The sequence below is a fragment of the Sorex araneus genome, chromosome 6 (assembly GCF_027595985.1).
Source record: "Sorex araneus isolate mSorAra2 chromosome 6, mSorAra2.pri, whole genome shotgun sequence".
NCBI lineage: Eukaryota > Metazoa > Chordata > Mammalia > Eulipotyphla > Soricidae > Sorex > Sorex araneus.
In genome coordinates this window covers 163,378,899-163,397,640 of record NC_073307.1, presented here as the reverse complement: position 1 = coordinate 163,397,640, position 18,742 = coordinate 163,378,899, and the positions used below count along the sequence as shown (strand labels likewise).

General features: G+C 64.6%; 1 protein-coding gene across 26 annotated transcripts in view; it reads left to right on the top strand.

The window, feature by feature from the left end:
• The window catches only part of NRXN2 (neurexin 2), a 94,719-nt gene that overhangs the window by 35,191 nt on the left and 40,786 nt on the right, over positions 1-18,742 (top strand). For 10 of the 26 annotated variants that reach the window (XM_055141478.1, XM_055141477.1, XM_055141473.1 and 7 more), the window contains 10 exons: positions 5,283-5,444; positions 5,850-6,282; positions 8,841-9,227; positions 9,380-9,583; positions 13,956-13,982; positions 15,264-15,383; positions 15,596-15,977; positions 16,554-16,744; positions 18,066-18,239; positions 18,452-18,571. In XM_055141478.1, coding sequence (XP_054997453.1) covers positions 5,283-5,444; positions 5,850-6,282; positions 8,841-9,227; positions 9,380-9,583; positions 13,956-13,982; positions 15,264-15,383; positions 15,596-15,977; positions 16,554-16,744; positions 18,066-18,239; positions 18,452-18,571 — 2,200 coding nt within the window. Of the gene's footprint in view, positions 1-5,282; positions 5,445-5,849; positions 6,283-8,840; positions 9,228-9,379; positions 9,584-13,955; positions 13,985-15,256; positions 15,384-15,595; positions 15,978-16,553; positions 16,745-18,065; positions 18,240-18,451; positions 18,572-18,742 lie in introns of all 26 variants that reach the window. The other 16 variants (XM_055141475.1, XM_055141467.1, XM_055141460.1 and 13 more) reach the window with 2 other exon arrangements.

Below are 18,742 nucleotides of genomic sequence, written 5' to 3'. Positions count from 1 at the left end.
CTGGGAGACGGTCCAGGCTGCTGCCCCGAGGCCTTTGGTCCCCAGAGCACACCGAGGGGCACTGCCCGGTGGGCTGCCAGGGGGAGGCGCCTCCTTCCCACCCTCCCCTACACGAGGCCCCGGCTCTGGCCCTCCCTCATCGTGCATGGCATGAGTGGTTCCCCCCCCAGGGACAGCGTCCAGTCTCCCCGTGCTCTGCTCTGACTAACACTGTGTCTCACACTGTCTCCCCCTCCTGTCCCCTCCCTGCCTCCCCGCTCCGACCCCCCCATCCCGCATGGCCTCTCACGGGGGCGGGGGCTGGCTTCCTTCCCGCGGAGGGGGGAGAGCAGCAGGCCCCGGGGTGAATCCGGGGCAACCGTCACCCCGCGCCTCTGTTTGGGCTGGGCTCCGTGGCGGGGAGCGGAGGTGTGGGTGTCTGTGTAAATGCAGCTGGTGTGTGTTGGTGTGTGGGTGCGACTGTGTGTAAATGTTGGTGCGACATTTAGGGGGTGTTAGTGGGAGACTGCGCGGTGTGTCTGCGAGCTGCTGCCGGTGGCTGCGTGCGTGCGGGGGGAGCTGGGGCGGGCGCGGGGGGCGGGGGGGCCCTGCTCTGTAGGCCTGGCCGAGCCCTCCCCTGGGATTCCCCGCAGCTGCCCGGCTCTGGCTCTGCGCGGCCGGCGGTTACTCATCACCTATTAATAATGCAGCGTGATTGAGCGCGGCCGGGGGGGACCCCAAGGGTGGATGTGTCTGGTCCCGTGGGCCCAGTGCTGCGGGTGGCAGGGCGGGCAATGGCCTGGCCTTGCCAGCCGGCCAGGTCCATGTGGCCCTCTGGCTGGTGAGTGGGGACTCGCCCGGTGACTGGGGCGGGGAGGGCGCTCTACCACGTCCCGATGCCCCCGAGAATCAGGATAGCTGTGTCCTAAGGCTACGCCCACTCATAGCCGCCCTCCCCGCCTGGTCTAGAGCCTCTATCTGACCGTTCTCAGGGGTGCCCGGTGCGCCCGCAGGAGCTGGGCATCTGGAATGGCTCCTGGCGCTCACTGGACAGGCACCCTGCACTCTGGACGCGGGCGAGTCCCCGCGCCCTGGGAAGGAGGTTCTCAGCTGCTCGCTCAGGGTCAGACTAGGGGGCAGGGGCTGCAGCTGGCGGCCCTGCAGGGTCAGTGAGGCCACGCAGCAGGGGAGTGGGGTGAGGCGGTCACACTTCAGGGATCGGGAGTGGCCTGTCTCATGGGGGTTCCCCAGGGCTGGAGCGATAGCACAGCGGGTAGGGCGTTTGCCTTGCACGCGGCCGACCCGGGTTCGAATCCTAGCATCCCATATGGTCCCCTGAGCACCGCCAGGGGTGATTCCTGAGTGCATGAGCCAGGAGTGACCCCTGTGCATTGCCAGGTGTGACCCAAAAAGCCAAAAAAAAATCAGAGGGGTTCCCTGAGGAGCCATTCCCTGCCCACCCTTCTTAGGAGCCAGTCCAAAGTAACTTCCCTGAGCCCAGGGGCCCCGGGAACAGGGGGCGTGGGGAGCAGGGAAGGTCTGGGTAAGAGCCCAGAAGCCACCAAGGAAAATTCCCGGGGCAAATCCTGGTCTCCCGAGCGCCTACTGGCTGCACAGGGCAGGGCCCACGGGACCAGCCCCCATCCCTGGGTGCCCAGCCTAGCTTGGCTCATCATGAAGCCACAGACTCTCAGGGCATCTGGGGGTGCTGCAGGGAGCACTGGGGTCTCCTGCTGGCCCTGACATGCCCTCCATGGGGCGTACAAATACCACGGAGACTCCACGGGGGCTGAGTAGCAGAGGGTGACAGGCACGGCTCCCCGTTTCCAGGTGTGGATACTGGGGTCCCTGTCACTGTTATGGAAGAGTTCAGACCATGGTCCCCCTCCTCCCCTCTCCCCTGCCCTCCACGACAAGCCTGTGGAAGTGGGGGCACAACAGAGGCTTTTGGGTCCCTTTGACAGAAAAGATTCAAGGAGGGAAAGGAGAAAGTTCTGGAAATGGGAAGAGGCTCAGGAGCGGGGTGCAGTGCTCCTGACGGGGAGACCAGCCCCACCCCTCACAAGCCCGGAAGTCAGGGCTGGCGAGTTGGGGGGCCCTCCAGCAGGTGGCTAGAGGTCCAGATGTCCTTCCCCTCCCCCGGCTCTGGCACCCCGCCCTGCCCGAGGAGAGGTCAGGACCCCGCCCTCACCCTTAGTCTCCCCCACTCGGGGCCCTGCCAGCAAGGCCAGCGCCCCGCACCCCTTTCTCAGCCTGAATCCCGGGCCCGGGGCACCCTGGCAGGGATATTTAGGGCCCAGACGTGGTTTCCTCTCCCAGCCCCCCTGGCGGAGGGGGACCGGCCCTGGCTGGCCGCTGCTCCTTGCATCTGTCTTCAGCCCCCCTCGAGGGAGCTGGGCTGCCCCCCATCCCGGAGAGTGCCCTTTCTCCACATGCCTGTGGGGGGCTGGGGTCCCCTCTGAGGAGGGGAGGTGTGGCTTGCAGGGGAGCCGCGCTGGGAGGGAGGACACAGGACACGCGTCGTGTGCCGGGTAGGGATGCAGGGCATGTTCCCGTCCCTGCCCTGGGGGAGGGGCCTCCTCCCACTCCTCCACTGGACGGAAGCGTCTCCTTCTGGCACCCCCATAGCTCTTTCGCCTCCATCGCTATCTCTCCCGCCTGCCCGGCCCTGCATGCCCTCCCCGCTGCCCCGCCGCCCCTCTAACCCGCATGCAGTCCCCGAAGCTGCGGCTGTGGCTGTTCCGTGTCGCATGGCCCCGTCCTCCTCCCCCGCCGGCCCTGCCCCTTCCGGAAGCTGTGCGAGGGGGGGCGTTGGGGGGCCGGGCCTCACAAGCCCCCCGGGTGGAGGGGGACGGGGGGACTCCTCCCGTTTCTTGCTTTTACTAATGAACCTGCCATTTTTGTGTCTGGAGTGGACTGTCCGAGGGAACAGTGGTTACTAACCCTCATCTCTCTCCTTGGCCTTCCCAGAGTTCCCTCTGCCCCTCCTGCTTCCTGACTCCCACCCACTCACGGTCCCCCGTCCCCCGTGCTCCCTGGCCTCCCGCCTCCCTCTGCCCCCTCTCCTGGGCTTGGGCTGCTCTAAAAAATGAAGCAGTTGTGAATTCAGGGGGCCACCAGGCAAGTGTTCCAGGCCACCCTTTCCCATAGGCGCCTCCTGATGGGCGTACACGGAACTTTGGGGAACCCAGGCCAGATTGATGCCCAGAATGGAAAGGAGGTGAGGGGTGCCCTATGGCAGCCCCAAGAGAGCAAATGCTGGTGGCTGGCTCTGCACCCCAAGAGCACCTGGAGGGGTGAGGGGGGTTCTGAAAGACCAGCATCCCCGAGAGAGGCCAGGAACCTCATCCCTGGAAGAGAGGAGCAGGGGCGCCCCAGGAGTTTGAGGGTCCTACTTCCCAGAGGCCCCACGGGGGCCCTGAGTCACCGGGTACTCACGTCCCCTTGAGTCCCCATGACCATGGCGTGTCCCCTGCATGGTGTTGGCATGTGTGGGGTTCAGGCACCTGCCAGGCAGCCTGGTCCTTCTGGAGCTGACCATTGAGTGCGGGTGCCCAGAGGAGCCTCAGAACTCCTCGGGGGCTGGGTCCCCGGCACCCAGTGCAGGGTGAGGATCATGGGGTGAAGCAGAGTCGCCTGGCAAGACCCCTCAGCCTGCCCCCCGGCCTGTCCTGTCCCCCTCCTCCCCACTCCTCTTCCTTTCCCCTAGGCCCTTCCTCCCCACACAGGCCCTGATCCTTCCCCACCTCCATCCTCGGGGACCATCACTCAGCTTTCCAGCACCCCTCCCAGGCCCCCCCTTCCCTCCTGCCCTCACACCCAGGCCCCCCAGTACAAGATTTGATGGTTCCCAGGATGGACCCACATGCTGGGTTCCCAGAATCCCATATGGTCTTCTGAGCACCAGCCCCTCCCCTCACTAGGAGCCTCTAACCCCACTTGGGAAGCCCCCCTGTTCTGCTAAGTTCCTGTGGGCTCCTCGGTCCCTCCTAGGCCTAGCACCCCAGACCCCTGACTCCAGGCTCTGCAGGGAAGCGGGCTGGGAAAGTCAGATCCAGCAGGGACCACGCAAGCCCAGTGTTGCGCCCTGGGCCTGGGGTCCTGATGGCCCTTCCCTCTGGCCCCCCTGAACCGCTATTCTCCTAGGGTGAGGCTTGCAGCCCACCAGCTTCTGGGGGCCTCCTGTGGCTCATCCTTTTCAGGGCTAGGTTTGCCTGATATTTGTGACCCCCCACACACTTCTGCTGACCCCAGGCCTCTTAGTGAGCCCGTCTCTTCCCTGGGGACCCCCCAGCACACCTCCACCCCTACCCCTCTGACGGAGGACTCAGGTAAGAAAAGGTCTGACCTTGGGGCTGGAGAGATAGCACAGCGGGTAGGGCGTTTGCCTTGCACGCGGCCGACCCGGGTTCAAATCCCAGCATCCCATATGGTCCCCTGAGCACGGCCAGGGGTAATTCCTGAGTGCAGAGCCAGGAGTAACCCCTGTGCATCGCCAGGTGTGACCCAAAAAGCAAAAAAAAAAAAAAAAAAAGAAAAGGTCTGACCTGCAGCACCCACACCCCCTAACCTGCTCCAGGGCCCTCCCCCACCCCCCAGAGCAGAGTTGTGAGTGGAGGAGTCTGGCCTGAGAGAGGCCTGGGGGAAGGGAAAAGAGGGGGGCTGGAGCCATAACACAGCGGGGAGGGCGTTTGCCTTGCACATGGCCGACCCGGGTTCGATTCCCAGCATCCCATATGGTCCCCCAAGCACCGCCAGGAGTAATTTCTGAGTGCATGAGCCAGGAGTAACCCCTGTGCATCGCCAGGTGTGACCCCAAAAGAGAAAAAAAAACAGAAAAGAGGGACAGGTCCGGGAAGGGCCTGGGGGTGGGAGTCAGCTCTGAGGACAGGCGCGTGCCCCAGGAGGTCCCAAGCCCCCCGTGAAACTGAAGGACTGGCCGGCACCCTGAAGGGAACCCCAGGTGAGTGTCTACGGGCGGCCCCAGGGAAGGGCACCCTGAAACCACAGCCCACTCCCGGGGGCCCTGTGGGAGGAGAGTAAGGGCACTTGAGGTGCCACCTGTACTCCAGGCGGGGCCCAGGGCCCCCCACAGCGAGCGCTTCTGGCGGGCAAGACCCCCAGACTGGCAACCATCAAATCTTGTGCTGCCCCCCCCTACCGCTCCCCCCACTGTTCCTCCTCTGAGACACAAAAATGGGGGCCCTCTCCCCCCGCCCCCCTGCCCCCCAGCCCAGCCTGCGGCTCTGCCCCGGGGTTGATGCAGGTCGTTTCCCTGTCTCCCTCCCCGCGGGGCTGGCCAGGTGACCATCTCGGTGGACGGCATCCTGACCACCACGGGCTACACGCAGGAGGATTACACCATGCTGGGCTCTGACGACTTCTTCTACATCGGCGGCAGCCCCAACACGGCCGACCTGCCCGGCTCGCCCGTCAGCAACAACTTCATGGGCTGCCTCAAGGACGTGAGTGCGGCTGGCGGGCGGCCTGCAAGTGGGCGCTGTGGTCGGAGCCGGCCCCGCGTCCCTCCTGCGCCTCTCGGCCCCTGAGAGCCCAGGGCAGTGGGTGGGGGCCCTGCCAAGGGCTGGTGAGCCTGGCTGGTTGGCCGGCACCAGCCCTGTGGCCTTGGCCCAGTCCCTTGCCTTAGTTTTCTCGTCCGTGAGACAAAGGGGGCTGGAAGGAGCCGCTGGGTAGCCCTGGGACACGCCAGCCAGCTGTCCTGGGGCCACTGAGCTGCCGTGGGGCTGGGAGTCCCTGGGGGGGGTGGCTAGCACCGCACAGACCCCCCAGCCAGGGTGGGTATGCCGGCCAGGGACCTGCTAGGGCGGGGCGGCCTGGCCCTCAGTGTTCCTTCACCCCCACCCCCCCAGGTGGTCTATAAGAACAACGACTTCAAGCTGGAGCTCTCCCGCCTGGCCAAGGAAGGGGATCCCAAGATGAAGCTGCAGGGGGACCTGTCCTTCCGCTGCGAGGACGTGGCCGCCCTGGACCCCGTGACCTTCGAGAGCCCCGAGGCCTTCGTGGCTCTGCCCCGCTGGAGCGCCAAGCGCACGGGCTCCATCTCCCTGGACTTCCGCACCACCGAGCCCAACGGGCTGCTGCTCTTCAGCCAGGGCCGGCGGGCCGGGGCGAGCAGCGCCAGCGCCGCACAGCGCGCAGACTACTTCGCCATGGAGCTGCTGGATGGCTACCTCTACCTGCTGCTGGACATGGGCTCCGGGGGCATCAAGCTGCGGGCATCCAGCCGCAAGGTCAATGACGGCGAGTGGTGCCACGTGGACTTCCAGCGGGATGGGCGCAAAGGTTAGGAGCCCCCCGCCCCGGTCCACCCCCTGCCTGGGCGCCCCGGCCTGCCCCTTCTGGCCCCTCCTCTGGTCACAGCCTGGGGCCGGGGGGAGGAGGTGGGGTGCCAGGAACAGTCAGGCCTCAGCCAGCTCCTGTGCATGTGTGAGAGAGACTGTGTGTGTCTGTGCAGGGCGTATGTGAGTGTGACTGTAGGATGTATGTGTGTGTGTGTGTGTGTGGGCATGTGTGAGTTGAGTGTGTCTGGGGTTGTGAGTGTGAGTGGGAATATGTGTGAAGAGTGTGAATGTGTGCGGGTGTCTGAGTGTGTCTGAGTGTGTGTGTGTACGGGTGTGAAAGTGCGTGGGGAGTGTGAGTGCATGTGAGAGTGTATGAGTGTATGTGGGTGTGTGAGTGCATGTGAGAGTGTATGAGTGTATGAGTGTGTGTGTATAAGTGCATGTGAGTGTGTATGTGTGTGCAGATGTGTGTGAGTATGTGTGGGTGTGTGACAGTATGTATGGGGGTGTCTGAGTGTGTGTGTATGAGTGTGTGGGAGGGTGTGACTTCTGGTCTCTCCCTCGCTCATGTGGGGTGTGTGACTTGTGGCCAGCCGCTCAAGGGTTTGAAGCCTCCCTTCCCTCATTTCTAGGAGAAACGGTAGGGAAGGGTCCCAGGCACCAGATCTTCTCCAACTCTACCCGCTTGCATCCCCTGTTCACCCAGAAAATTTTATAGGATTCTGGGCATCTAGGTTTATCAAATAGGAATACAAGGGAAATTCTGATGGGCTATCAGTCATAACGAAATTTATTCTTCAAAAAGTCTGAAAGATATTTTAGACAACACACCCACCCACGTTCAGTTACTCATGCCGAGTCCTAACCCACAGTTTAGAAAGGCAGGATGCAGAGGAGAAAACTCTAGAACACCTATGAAAGCACGAGCACAGTGCACAACGGAGCAGGTACCTCACTCCCTGGAAGAAACCAGCTCCTTTTTGGACGGGTCACTTTCTGGACTCCCTGTCACAGTCCCCCGGGGGACGGAGGGGGGTTGGTGCTGTCCAAGGTGCTGCGACAGGGAGGCCGTGAGAGGCTGGTGCAGGCCGACTGACGCTGTGCATCAGGAACCCAGCTGGGTTTGGGGCGACCAGGGCTACACCCGGGGGTGCTCAGAGCCACACTCATGTGCTCCCTCCTTGAGGCCCTCTTAGCAGGCATTATTTCTGGAACCTTCTGTTGTTTCCAACACGCCCCCCACCCCCGGCTCTCTGCTTTCAGCCCTTTCTGTCTTCTCATTTTCCATCTGAGTCTCCCCTTCTCCATCTTGCCAGACACAAGAGCATTATCCAAGGGAGAGCTGGGGGGGGCAGATTTTGCACGCCCTTCTGCAGAAGCTCTGTCCCCGCGACCCCCCACCCCGCCTCGTCACCGCACAGAACCGGGAATGGCAGGAATCACCACCCCCCAAAAGATAAACAGGGAAGAAGGGGTCTCTGGGACCTGCTGCTTCCCTGCCCTCCGTTCTTGGGGAGACACACTACTAATGGGCCCCACTGTCTGCCCCCACTCTTCCTGGGGGCCCAGCATGCACAGACTCGCTGTCCCCCTGGCCCACTTCTGGGCAGCCTGGAAGCAGTTACTGCCTGTCCTCTCTGCCCTCCTCTCGCTGACTTCCCCTGTCCTGTCCTCTGCTCCCCCTCGATTCCCCTATCCCCTCTGCCTCTGGCTGTCCCTCCTCCCGCCCCCAACATCTGGGGCACATGCAGAGTCCAGCGGGGGCGGGGCCGGGGCAGGAGGCCCTGCAGGTGGAGGTGTGGCTGCAGGTTCCTGTGGCAGCTGACACCTCGATGGGAGGGGGGGATCTTGATTGGGCCCCTGGGGTGGCAGTGAGTGCAGAGAGCGACCCCTGGTCCGCTCCGCAGTGTGACCCTGCCCCTGGGCCCCATGAGGCCCAGCCCTACTCCTGTGGAGACTGGCTGAGGCTGTCTTTTTTTTTTTTCTTTTTGGGTGACACCCGGCGATGCTCAGGGGTTCCTCCTGGCTTTGCATCCAGGAATCACTCCTGGCAGTGCTCATGGGACCATATGGGATGCTGGGAATCGAACCTGGGTCAGCCTCATGCAAGGCAAATGCCCTACGCACTGGGCTGTCGCTCCAGCCTCTGGCTGAGGGCTTTCTGGAGAATTCTGCCGTCTGAGGAAGGTGGAAGATGGACAGTGGGTAACTTCTGGGCCATGCTGTTACTGGACCAGGGCTGATGGCCTCCGGCCGTCCCCCTCCTCCCTCCTCCCTCCAGCGCCCCAGGCACCGCCTGGGTGAGAGGCGTTCTCTGAGGTCCCCGAGTCGGGTGTCTCCTGGGTGACAGGCTGAAGGGTCGTGGCAGGCATCCATGCCGTGCCAAGGCTGCCCTTTGGGTCCTCACCTATGACCTGCTTTGGGCGCTCAGCCTCTGGTTTTGGTGTGAGGGCCTGGCCGGGGGCTGGCCCCTCAGAGGCGTCCACCTCGGGGAGGGGGCCGGCCTCGGAGGGCGGTGAGCCCGGCGCCCCTCCCACCGGCCGTCCTGCCGCCCCCCAGGCTCCATCTCGGTGAACAGCCGCAGCACCCCGTTCCTGGCCACCGGGGAGAGCGAGGTCCTGGACCTGGAGAGCGAGCTGTACCTGGGCGGCCTGCCCGAGGGGGGCCGAGCCGACCTGCCCCTGCCCCCCGAGGTGTGGACGGCGGCGCTGCGGGCGGGCTACGTGGGCTGCGTGCGGGACCTCTTCATTGACGGGCGCAGCCGAGACCTCCGGGGCCTGGCGGAGGCGCAGGGGGCCTCGGGCATCGCCCCCTTCTGCTCCCGGGAGACGCTGAAGCAGTGCGCCTCGGCCCCCTGCCGAAACGGCGGCCTCTGCCGCGAGGGCTGGAACCGCTTTGTCTGCGACTGCGTCGGGACCGGCTTCCTGGGGCGAGTCTGTGAGAGAGGTGAGAGCCACCCCCTGGCCCCGCCCCGCCCCCTCCTCCTGGGGTACCCTGGGAGGGCCCCCGGCCCCGACCTTGTATTGATTCTCTCGGCCTTTCTCTCCCTCTGCTGGCTCCCGCCTGCGTCCCTGTCCCTGTCCCCACTCCCGGGGCAGAGGCCACGGTCCTGAGCTATGACGGCTCCATGTACATGAAGATCATGCTACCACATGCCATGCACACGGAAGCCGAGGACGTGTCCCTGCGCTTCATGTCCCAGCGGGCCTACGGGCTCATGATGGCCACCACCTCCAGGGAGTCCGCCGACACGCTGCGCCTTGAGCTGGATGGGGGCCAGATGAAGCTCACAGTCAACCTGGGTAACACCCTGCCCCGCGCCCAGCCCCGCCTCCCTCCCTCCCACCCTCACCCCCTCTGTCCGGAGAAGCTGCTGGGGACACCGGCCAGCTTTGGGGGTGGGGAGGGCAGCCCAGGCCGAGTTCTGTCTGGCCCTGGCGCGGCCGCACGGTGGCGGGTCACGCCCTGCGGTCCAGTTCAGCCCCGGGCCCACGCTCACTGCCGCTCCACCTGAGTGCAGAGCAGTAGCAGATGCAGGGATACGTGTCCATGCCGGGTGACCTGGGCACAAGGGGACCCGTTGTCCCCCTCGGTCAGTGCTCTCTTTTGAGTCCCCTACATGGGAAATTTAGTCATGGACGAAGACAAGCTCATGCAATCAGCGGTAGGGGGCGTGCCGGGGAATCCCGGCTTGAACCTGGACCCTGATGGGCCCCATGGCTCCATGCCTTGAGCAGAGGATCCAGGGTGGGGTGTCAGGAGCTGTCCCTCACATGACTGCCCACCTCTGACCCAAGCAGGCCTTCCTACTGACCCGCAGTCCTGGGCGTCTGAGTGAGGGCCGCCAGCCCCATAGGGCCAGTCGGGAGGACAGGGCGGCGGGCTCATTCCCGCTCCTCAGGCTTATTCAGCACCTTGTAGGTGCCAGAGGCGGCATGGGTGGCAAAGGGGTGGTCCCCATGGGCAGGCAGTGGGCAGTGGCTGCTGCAGGCCCTCCCTAAGTGGTCCGGGCCAAGGTCCAGCTCTGCCTTAAGGGGGACTCAGGCCCCTGGTCACTGTGAGCAGACTTGAGAGAATCCTACGCAGAGCTTGAACTTTACCCTTTAACCTGGGGCCTTGTCCTGGCTCCCGGGCTGAGACCTGTTCGGGGACTGTTGGCTCCTTCAGAAACACGCCCAGATAGGACAGTGCTTAGGGCACATGCCTGGCACACCTCGATCCAATTAGAGTCCCGGCAGCGCATGGTTCCCCCAGGCATCACGGGGTGCAGGAGCCCCCGCACAGGGTGGGTGGCCTGGGTAGCCCCAACACTGCAGGGTCCACGCAGCCCCACAGCCTCAGACCTTTGCACTGGGCCGACAGCCCGGTTGGCCGAGAATGGCCGATGGGAGGGTCCCCGCCCTCTTGAACATCACATGGGAAGCCAAAAACAAAAAAAAACAAAGAAAGAGCCGCTGAATGATAGCACAGCGGGGAGGGCGTTTGCCTTGCACGGGACTGACCTGGGTTCGATCCCTGGCATCTCATATGGTCTCCCGAGCACCATCCGAGTCTGAATGCAGAGCCAGGGGTAGGTCCTGAGTATGGCTGGGTGTGGCCCAAAAGCCAACCAACCAACCAACCAAAAGAACCACAACCAAAGAAAGGAATGTGCCCTGTTCCTCCCTTGCCCCCGCGCCACCGCCTTCATGGCTAGCCCAGCGTCTGCAGAGAAGGGGGCACCGCACCCCTGCAGCTCAGCCTCAGCCCCTGTGGCCGGCCCAGCAAACAGCAGGATGGAAACCCCCCTTTGGCCAGCACCCCACAGGCCTGTGTAGCGCCCCCAGACGTGGCCCCCTGAAACAGCAATGGGGGACAGTACCAGGAGGGCGAGGGCCTGCAAACAGGCCCCCTAGGTCTCCGTGTCCAGGGGGGCCCTTTTCTCCACCTCAGAAAATCCAGGTGACGCTGACGCTGCTTCCTCTGAAGACCGCCCGGGTCCCCTAGGAAGAAGCGGGCTCCCTGAGGTCTGACCAGAGCGGGGCCCTGGCCCGGATGGCTCCTGGGGGCCTGGGGACACATCCTCCCTCGGTGTCCACTTGTGTTTGAGCTGGGGAACAGGTGGATGTTCAAGAACTGACCCTGGCGGGCTCGCAGCCCGCAATGAGCCCACAGAGATGCCGTCTCTGACACGCCTCATTAGCCACCTCCAAGCACGGGGGGCAGCCGTCTCTGTCCACTGGGTGACCGGCACCGGGGCCACAAGGCCCAGAAACACGGGGTTCACTCAGGCCGCAAGGGGGAGAGTGTGGGCTCTAGGCCTGGTCCCCGGGGCAGCAGGAGAAGCTGCTGGCGCTGTTGCATCTGGGAAACGGGGTCACCCCGCCTTCTGCGTGCGGCCTGCAGTGGTCCTGAGGCTGCAGTGAAATCCTGCCGCGACGGGAGTGAAGATTCACTCAGATCCACACCCCATGCGGACACAGGCCCCTGAAGGACACAGATCTGGGCGAGGGACTGGCGGGCAGCCAGACCTGGGGTGGCCGCCCCCCCAAGCCCGCCCCGCTCCTGGAACTTCCTTCTTCCCACCCTGCTTGCTGCCAGGACTCCAGTCCCTGCGGGGAGAGAGGGGTGGTGACGGGCGGGGGTGCCACGGCTCACGGGCATTTGGAGAGCAGCTCGGTGGGCTTTGTGGGCAGGTATGGTGTGGGGTGCCTCCTGCCGCCCCCTTGTGGGACTCCGGTCCTTTCCAAGAGGGCAGGTGGGTCCCCTGTTCTGGGATGATGGGGGACAGCACCCAGCCCAGCCCCTCTGCTGCTGTGCGGGCCATGTGGGAAGGACGCTGAGGTAGAAGGGCCTTCGGACCCTGGTGTGGCTGCTGTCTGCTCGAACCCCTGCCATGCCAGGAGCGCCCCCTCAGATGGGGGTCCCCCCCCCCACAGAAATCCCGCTGGAGAGCTTAGGTGTGCCCTCCGGGTCAGTTCTCCTGGCTAGGGCCCCATCCAGCTCTCTGGCTCCCCCTGAAGGCCGTGAGCCGGGCAGCAGGGGTTTGCGCGGCCACTCCCCACTCAGGCAGGGCAGCCACGCTCCTCTGCTCATTTCTACTGGGAGAGGAGCCGGTCTTGCACATGAGAACCCGCTTCCTCCCCGCCCCCAGGCTCCGGGCATTGAGCCTCAGTTGGGGGGTGCTGAGCTCTGGGGGTGCAGCCCCTCGCCTACCCATTACCACTCAGCTTTAAGGGGTGTCCACTCCTCAGACACTCGGGCGTGGGCTCCTGCGGGGGGCTCTGGGGTGGCTGGCACTGACCTCTCTTCTCTGGACAGACGGGCCCCCCCTTTCCCGGCACCCCCCTGCTGGGAGACTGCGATGGGGCACCTGCCTTGGGCCTCTCCCCAGCAGGGGACCCGCCTGCCCTCAGCTCCTTTTTTCTTTTTTTTTGGACCCTTCATGGGTGAAGACTCTGCTGGCCCCAAGAGAGTCCCCGTGACCCGTGGCCGGGCCTGGCACCTCCCTCTCGATCCCCCCCACCCCGTTCTCCCCCGTGTCCTCCACTTCCTCCTGCTGCAGCTTCCCTGACTGCCTTTCATGGTCCCTGCGTGCCAGGTCGAGGCTTGGGGTCCCGGCGGCTCCCCCCACTCTTCTGCTGCGGTTGACCCGCGTGTGGAGCCCAACTGTACGACCCAAGGGCCCGGGGCCCCTCAGAGCCACAGGGGTGCCATCTTCCTCTGCAGGAACCTTCGGGGAATGCCGGGTGTCACCCCCTTCCTTTGGGGGCCAGGGAATGGGGGCAGACTCCATTTGCAGAGGGGGGACCTGGCCCCTCCCCCCACAGCCCAACGACCGGGCCGTTTCCTTAGCAATGGAGGAAGAGCCTACCCTCGGGGGGTCAGACGCAGCCTCGGGTGCAGCATCGAGCACCTGGCTCTCGGGTCCCACCTCCGAGCACCCTAGTGGTCTTTAGCCGCTGCAGGGCTGCCCTCCCAGCAGGCGCCTCCCTCCAAGCCAGGAAGCACCCCGCCCGGGCCACGGCAGGAGCCTTTGCTCAGAGTGCGCCTTGCCCCCCACTTGCTGTGGCTCCTCAAACCTCAAAGTTTGGGTGCCTCCATGTCCCTCTTCACTTCTGGAGGAGGGTCCCCCCGGGCCCAGAGGCAGCCCTGGCAGGAAGGGCAAAAGAAAGGTTCCTGCAGGGGTACTCGCCCCGGGCTCTGAGCGGTGCCTGGCTATGGGCAAGGGGGCCCTGGGACAGACTCCCCCAATTTTGCTCAGGTCCCAGTGGGGTATGGGAGATGCTGCCTCACCTGGACTCTGAGCCAGGAGTCCTCCCAGCGGCGGGGAGCGGGGACTGACCCTCCCCAACATCTCCCTCGCAGAGACGGGGAGATGGGGGTGGGCCAGGCCCTCGGCCCCCCGTGACCCCCAGTACAGCGGATTCCAAGGTGCCCCACTCCCTCAGACACCAGCACCCTAGTCTGACGGCCCTGCCCCCTGCTCGGGGGAGGGTTGGCGCCCTCTGGGGGCAGGAGAGACCCGGGTCCAGCGAGGAAGGGGAGAGGGCACCTGCGCACGCGTGGTCCCCAGAAAGTGGCCCGGGGGGAATCCCCGCCTGCAGACCCCCTCCCTGTGAAGGATGTAAAAAAAAAAAACTTGTTCTGCCTTTTTGTCTCCCCTCCCCCTCTGCCCGCCCCATGGCCCCCCAGACTGCCTGCGTGTCGGCTGTGCACCCAGTAAGTGGCTTCCCTCTTCTCGTGCAGCGACCCCTGGCCCGGGACGCTGGCTAGTTGGGTCTGGGGCGGGTGGGAGCACCCTTCCTCCAGGAGGGTCGGGGGGTGGGGCAGCGGGGCTTCGGGGCAGATGGGGTGTCCTGGGTGGTGGACTGGACCAGGGGAAGCTGCAGAGAGAGACTTGGTGGAGGATCGGGGTCCCCAGGTCCCGGAGGTCTGGATGGAGGAAGCCTGGGAGCTGTCTCTTCTCTGCGGCACCCCCAGGAGGGCAGGACACCCTGGGGGGACCCCCACTTCAGGCGCAAGAAGGAGCTGAGCGCACCGCATTCTACTGCATCTCCAGAGGCGGCCACAAGAGGGAGGGCGAGGTTCAAGCAAGATGAGGCCGGCGGGAGCCCCCGCCCTGCACGGCGCCTGGGCGTGCTCCTGCCACAGAGGGGCAAGGGCTTGGGCCTTGCCGGGAACCCTACAGGTGCCCAGGCTCAAGGTGCCCCGTCTTTGTCATACCAGGCCTCAGGCAGTGGTTATTGTGGGGGGCATCCTGGTCCCCTAGAAGGGCAGCTCAGCTGGGCACCACATTATTATTATTATTATTATTATTATTATATATATTTTGGCTTTTGGGAGTCACACCTGGCGATGCACAGGGGTTACTCCTGGCTCTGCACTCAGGAATCACTCCTGGCGGTGCTCAGGGAACCCTATGGGATGCCGGGGATTGAACCCAGATTGGCTGCATGTAGGACAAATGCCCTATCTGCTGTACTACTGCACCGGCCCCTATTATATTATTATTTCATTGCCATATTCTAGGTTGCTAGAACCATGTTTTATTTTTGTGGGCTCTGGTTTGATCAGGTGGCCCCAATTGCTGAGAAACTTTGTCTTCTCTCGCTAGACTGGGTTTTAGAGACCATGTGAGGGGTGGAGCAGAAAGGTCCATGGGTCCCTCCACAGATTGTGTTCATGTGGCGGTTTGCGCATGCGGGTGAAACGCTGCTTCAGACCATGTCTGTGCCAGGCGTGCGGCTGCTGGCTGCATGGGAGGCAGAGGGGCATCAGGGGGCTCAGGGGTCTGGCTGTGGGTATGAGTGAGGGGTGCCGGGCACCTGCTCGCTTCAGCTCCTCCGAGCCCTGTGTGTGTGTGTGTGTGTGTGTGTGTGTGTGTATGCCCCCCTGTCTCTGACGGGATGTGTGTGAACATGCATGTGTGCAAGGGGAGGCTCTCTGGGTCCCTGCTGAGAGCTGTGGGGTGCCCTGCTCACTCCCCCCTTGGTGCCGCAGGTAAAGGCCCCGAGACCCTCTTTGCGGGGCACAAGCTGAACGACAACGAGTGGCACACGGTGAGGGTGCTGCGGCGGGGCAAGAGCCTGCAGCTGTCCGTGGACAACGTGACCGTGGAGGGTAGGTGTCACCCTGCCGGGGCCCCTGCAGCTAGCCTTTTGGCTACTGCCGTTTCACCCCGTCAAGGGGTGCAGTAGATGAGGAGCCCTGCACCCCAGCACGTCCCTTGGCCACCCGGAGCTGCGGAGGGGGTCCCGACAGGGCAGCCCCAGCGAGGAGGGGAGGCTCTGGGTGCCCCGGGAATGACCCGTCCCCGTGTCCCCGCTGAGCAGGGCAGATGGCGGGGGCGCACACGCGCCTGGAGTTCCACAACATCGAGACGGGCATCATGACGGAGCGGCGCTTCATCTCCGTGGTGCCCTCCAACTTCATCGGGCACCTCAGCGGGCTGGTGTTCAATGGGCAGCCCTACATGGACCAGTGCAAGGATGGCGACATCACCTACTGCGAGCTCAACGCGCGCTTCGGCCTGCGCGCCATCGTGGCCGACCCCGTCACCTTCAAGAGCCGTAGCAGCTACCTGGCGCTGGCCACGCTGCAGGCCTACGCGTCCATGCACCTCTTCTTCCAGTTCAAGACCACCGCGCCCGACGGGCTGCTCCTCTTCAACTCAGGCAACGGCAACGACTTCATCGTCATCGAGCTGGTCAAGGGGTGAGGCCTGGGCTAGGGACGCCGCACTCACACACATGACATGCTAGTCTCTGTCCTGGCCCTGCACATACATGCGCACGCATGCACACATGCACACATGCACACACATGCACATGCACACAAACACGCACACACACACCAGACAGGGAGAAGTGCTGGGCCCATCTTGTTCTCCAGGACCCAGTGCTCCCTGCATCTGCACGGATGCAGATGCAACCCTCCCCGCAAAGCCCGATCACGGTTCAGCTGTCAGCTTCCAGCCAAGCTGGAGAGGGAGTCCCTGCTCCGTCTGCCCAGGCTCGGGTAGCCGGTCTCCGGCCACTGTCCATGTGTCAGAAAAGCCAGCTACTCCCTATCCCCCACAGCGCCGAGCAGCTTGTCCCCCTCTCTAGGATCCGGTTGCCCCCATCAGCTCCCTTCTGAGCCTGTTCCAGGATTCCTTCTGGGGCCTCCTCCCCTGGCCAACCCTTGAGGGCACCACACCCGGGTGGACTCCTTCTCCAGGGGAGTCTCCCACACCCAGCATAGTTCCCCCCGACCTGATCCGGGGTCTCCCACTCCCCTCACGCGGGGCAGGTACATCCACTACGTGTTCGACCTGGGGAACGGCCCGTCCTTGATGAAGGGGAACTCAGACAAGCCAGTCAACGACAACCAGTGGCACAACGTGGTGGTGTCCCGCGACCCGGGCAACGTGCACACGCTCAAGATCGACTCCCGCACCGTCACCCAGCACTCCAATGGCGCCCGCAACCTCGACCTCAAAGGTGGGGCCCAGCCAGAGGGCCCCCCCATTCCTGCTTGTCTTCCCCGCCAGAGGGGGCATGCCTGCACCTTCACGATGGGGCCCAGTGATGAGGGAAGAGGGGGAAGCGCGGGGTCCCTGCAGCCCGGGTCACCCCCAGTCAGGATAGGGAACTATGTCAAGGGCTGTTGGCTACTGACGGCTCTTTTGTGGCCGGGCAGAGGGGCCATGGGAGCCGGCACCAGGGTCGGCCCCCACAGTTTGTGATCCTGCCCTAGGGCACCACCCGGGGGCTGTGGAGGGCCCGTTTCCCTGGTGGGCTGTCACACCCAGGCCTCACGAATCCGGGGCTGCCTCCGGAGCCGTGCAAGTGTACCAGAAGGGCGCCCAGAGGCTGCATGAGGACAGTGGGCCTGGGGCCAAGGAGTGAGATGTGAGGTTGCAGCCTGCAGCTGCTGTGGAGCCCAGGGGTTGGACCACACCCGGCAGTGCTCAGGAGCTACTCCTGGCTCGGTGCTCAGGGGTTACTGCTGGTGGGGCTCCCGAGGCCAGATGTGGTGCTGGGCACCGGACCGCATCCAGCTGTATGCAAGGCAAAGCGTCCCTTAACCCCTGCGCAGCCTCTCCAGCCCCTCCTCAGACCTCTGAAGAGGGACAGGCTGACTGAGCTGGGGCCCGGCCCCGCCTGCACGCTGGGCGCGCTGCTCCCCGTTCCCCCTGCTTCCAGAAGGGGGCGCCGTGCAGCAGAGATTCCTTCGCGACAGCGGCCCCAAGGGGTCTGGACAGGCAAGGGAGGGAGGAGGGCAGCAGGACTGTCTATCCTGAAGCTCTGCTGTGACTGCCCCCACCTCCGCAGTTCAAGTCCAGCTGGGCAGTGATTGGGGGCCAGAGAGTCCCCATGGATGGGCAGGTTGCCCAGGTTCCCCAGAGTCCCCAAACCAAGGCCTAGAGGTTGGGAGGAAGGGAGCCCGGCTCAGAGCCCACAGGAGAGAAGCCAGAGTTGGGACAGTCTTGTGGGGGAGAAGGGAGGACGTGTGTGGTTGTGGGGGGGGGAGGACTAGGCCCCACATCTATGAAAGGCCCTGATTGCAGGCAGGAACCGGAACCAGATGTGTGGGAGAGAGCCTGGCGCCGGCTCCTCCAGCTGACACCCCCCGCCCCCTCCCGGCATCTGGCTTACTCTGGGAAGGGGGGGCATGCAGATGGCGAAGGAAGAAGGAAGAAGAAAGGGGGAGCAGGCCGCTTTGGATGCCTCTTTGGGAATTGGACTCTGCTGGGGGGGACCCCAAGTCCCGGGACTGGAATTAGGGCCCCGGGCCCCGTGGTGACGGCCTGCCTTGCAGGGGAGCTGTACATCGGCGGCCTGAGCAGGAACATGTTTGGGAGCCTGCCCAAGCTGGTGGCCTCGCGGGACGGCTTCCAGGGCTGCCTGGCCTCCGTGGACCTCAACGGGCGCCTCCCGGACCTCATCGCCGACGCCCTGCACCGCATCGGGCAGGTGGAGAGGGGCTGTGATGGTGAGTGGGGGGCTGGTGGGGGACCCGACACCAGTGTGCTGGGCCAAGGGGCGCTGCGGCCCCTCTTGCTTCCCAGTTATCACAGTCCAGGCCAAGCCGGGGGCCATGAGCGTCCTTGCCCCTGACACATCGGTCCTGGCCCATCAGGCTGGCGGCCGAGGTGGGGGGCGGGGGCCGGCTGAGCTGGGGTGTCCTTCCTCCTGCCCCCTCAGGCCCGAGTACCACCTGCACCGAGGAGTCCTGTGCCAACCAGGGCGTCTGCCTGCAGCAGTGGGACGGCTTCACCTGCGACTGCACCATGACGTCGTACGGAGGCCCCGTGTGCAATGACCGTGAGTGCGGGTGGCCCAGGTGCGGGCGGTGGGGGCTGCACAGTGGCCACCTTCTTGCACGAGAGCCCCTGGGGGGGTTGCCTGTCCCCCGAGGCCTCTGCTCCTTCTGCCCTCACCCTACACTGGCACGAGGCCCACCCAGGTCCACACCCTCACCCAGGGCGGGGACTG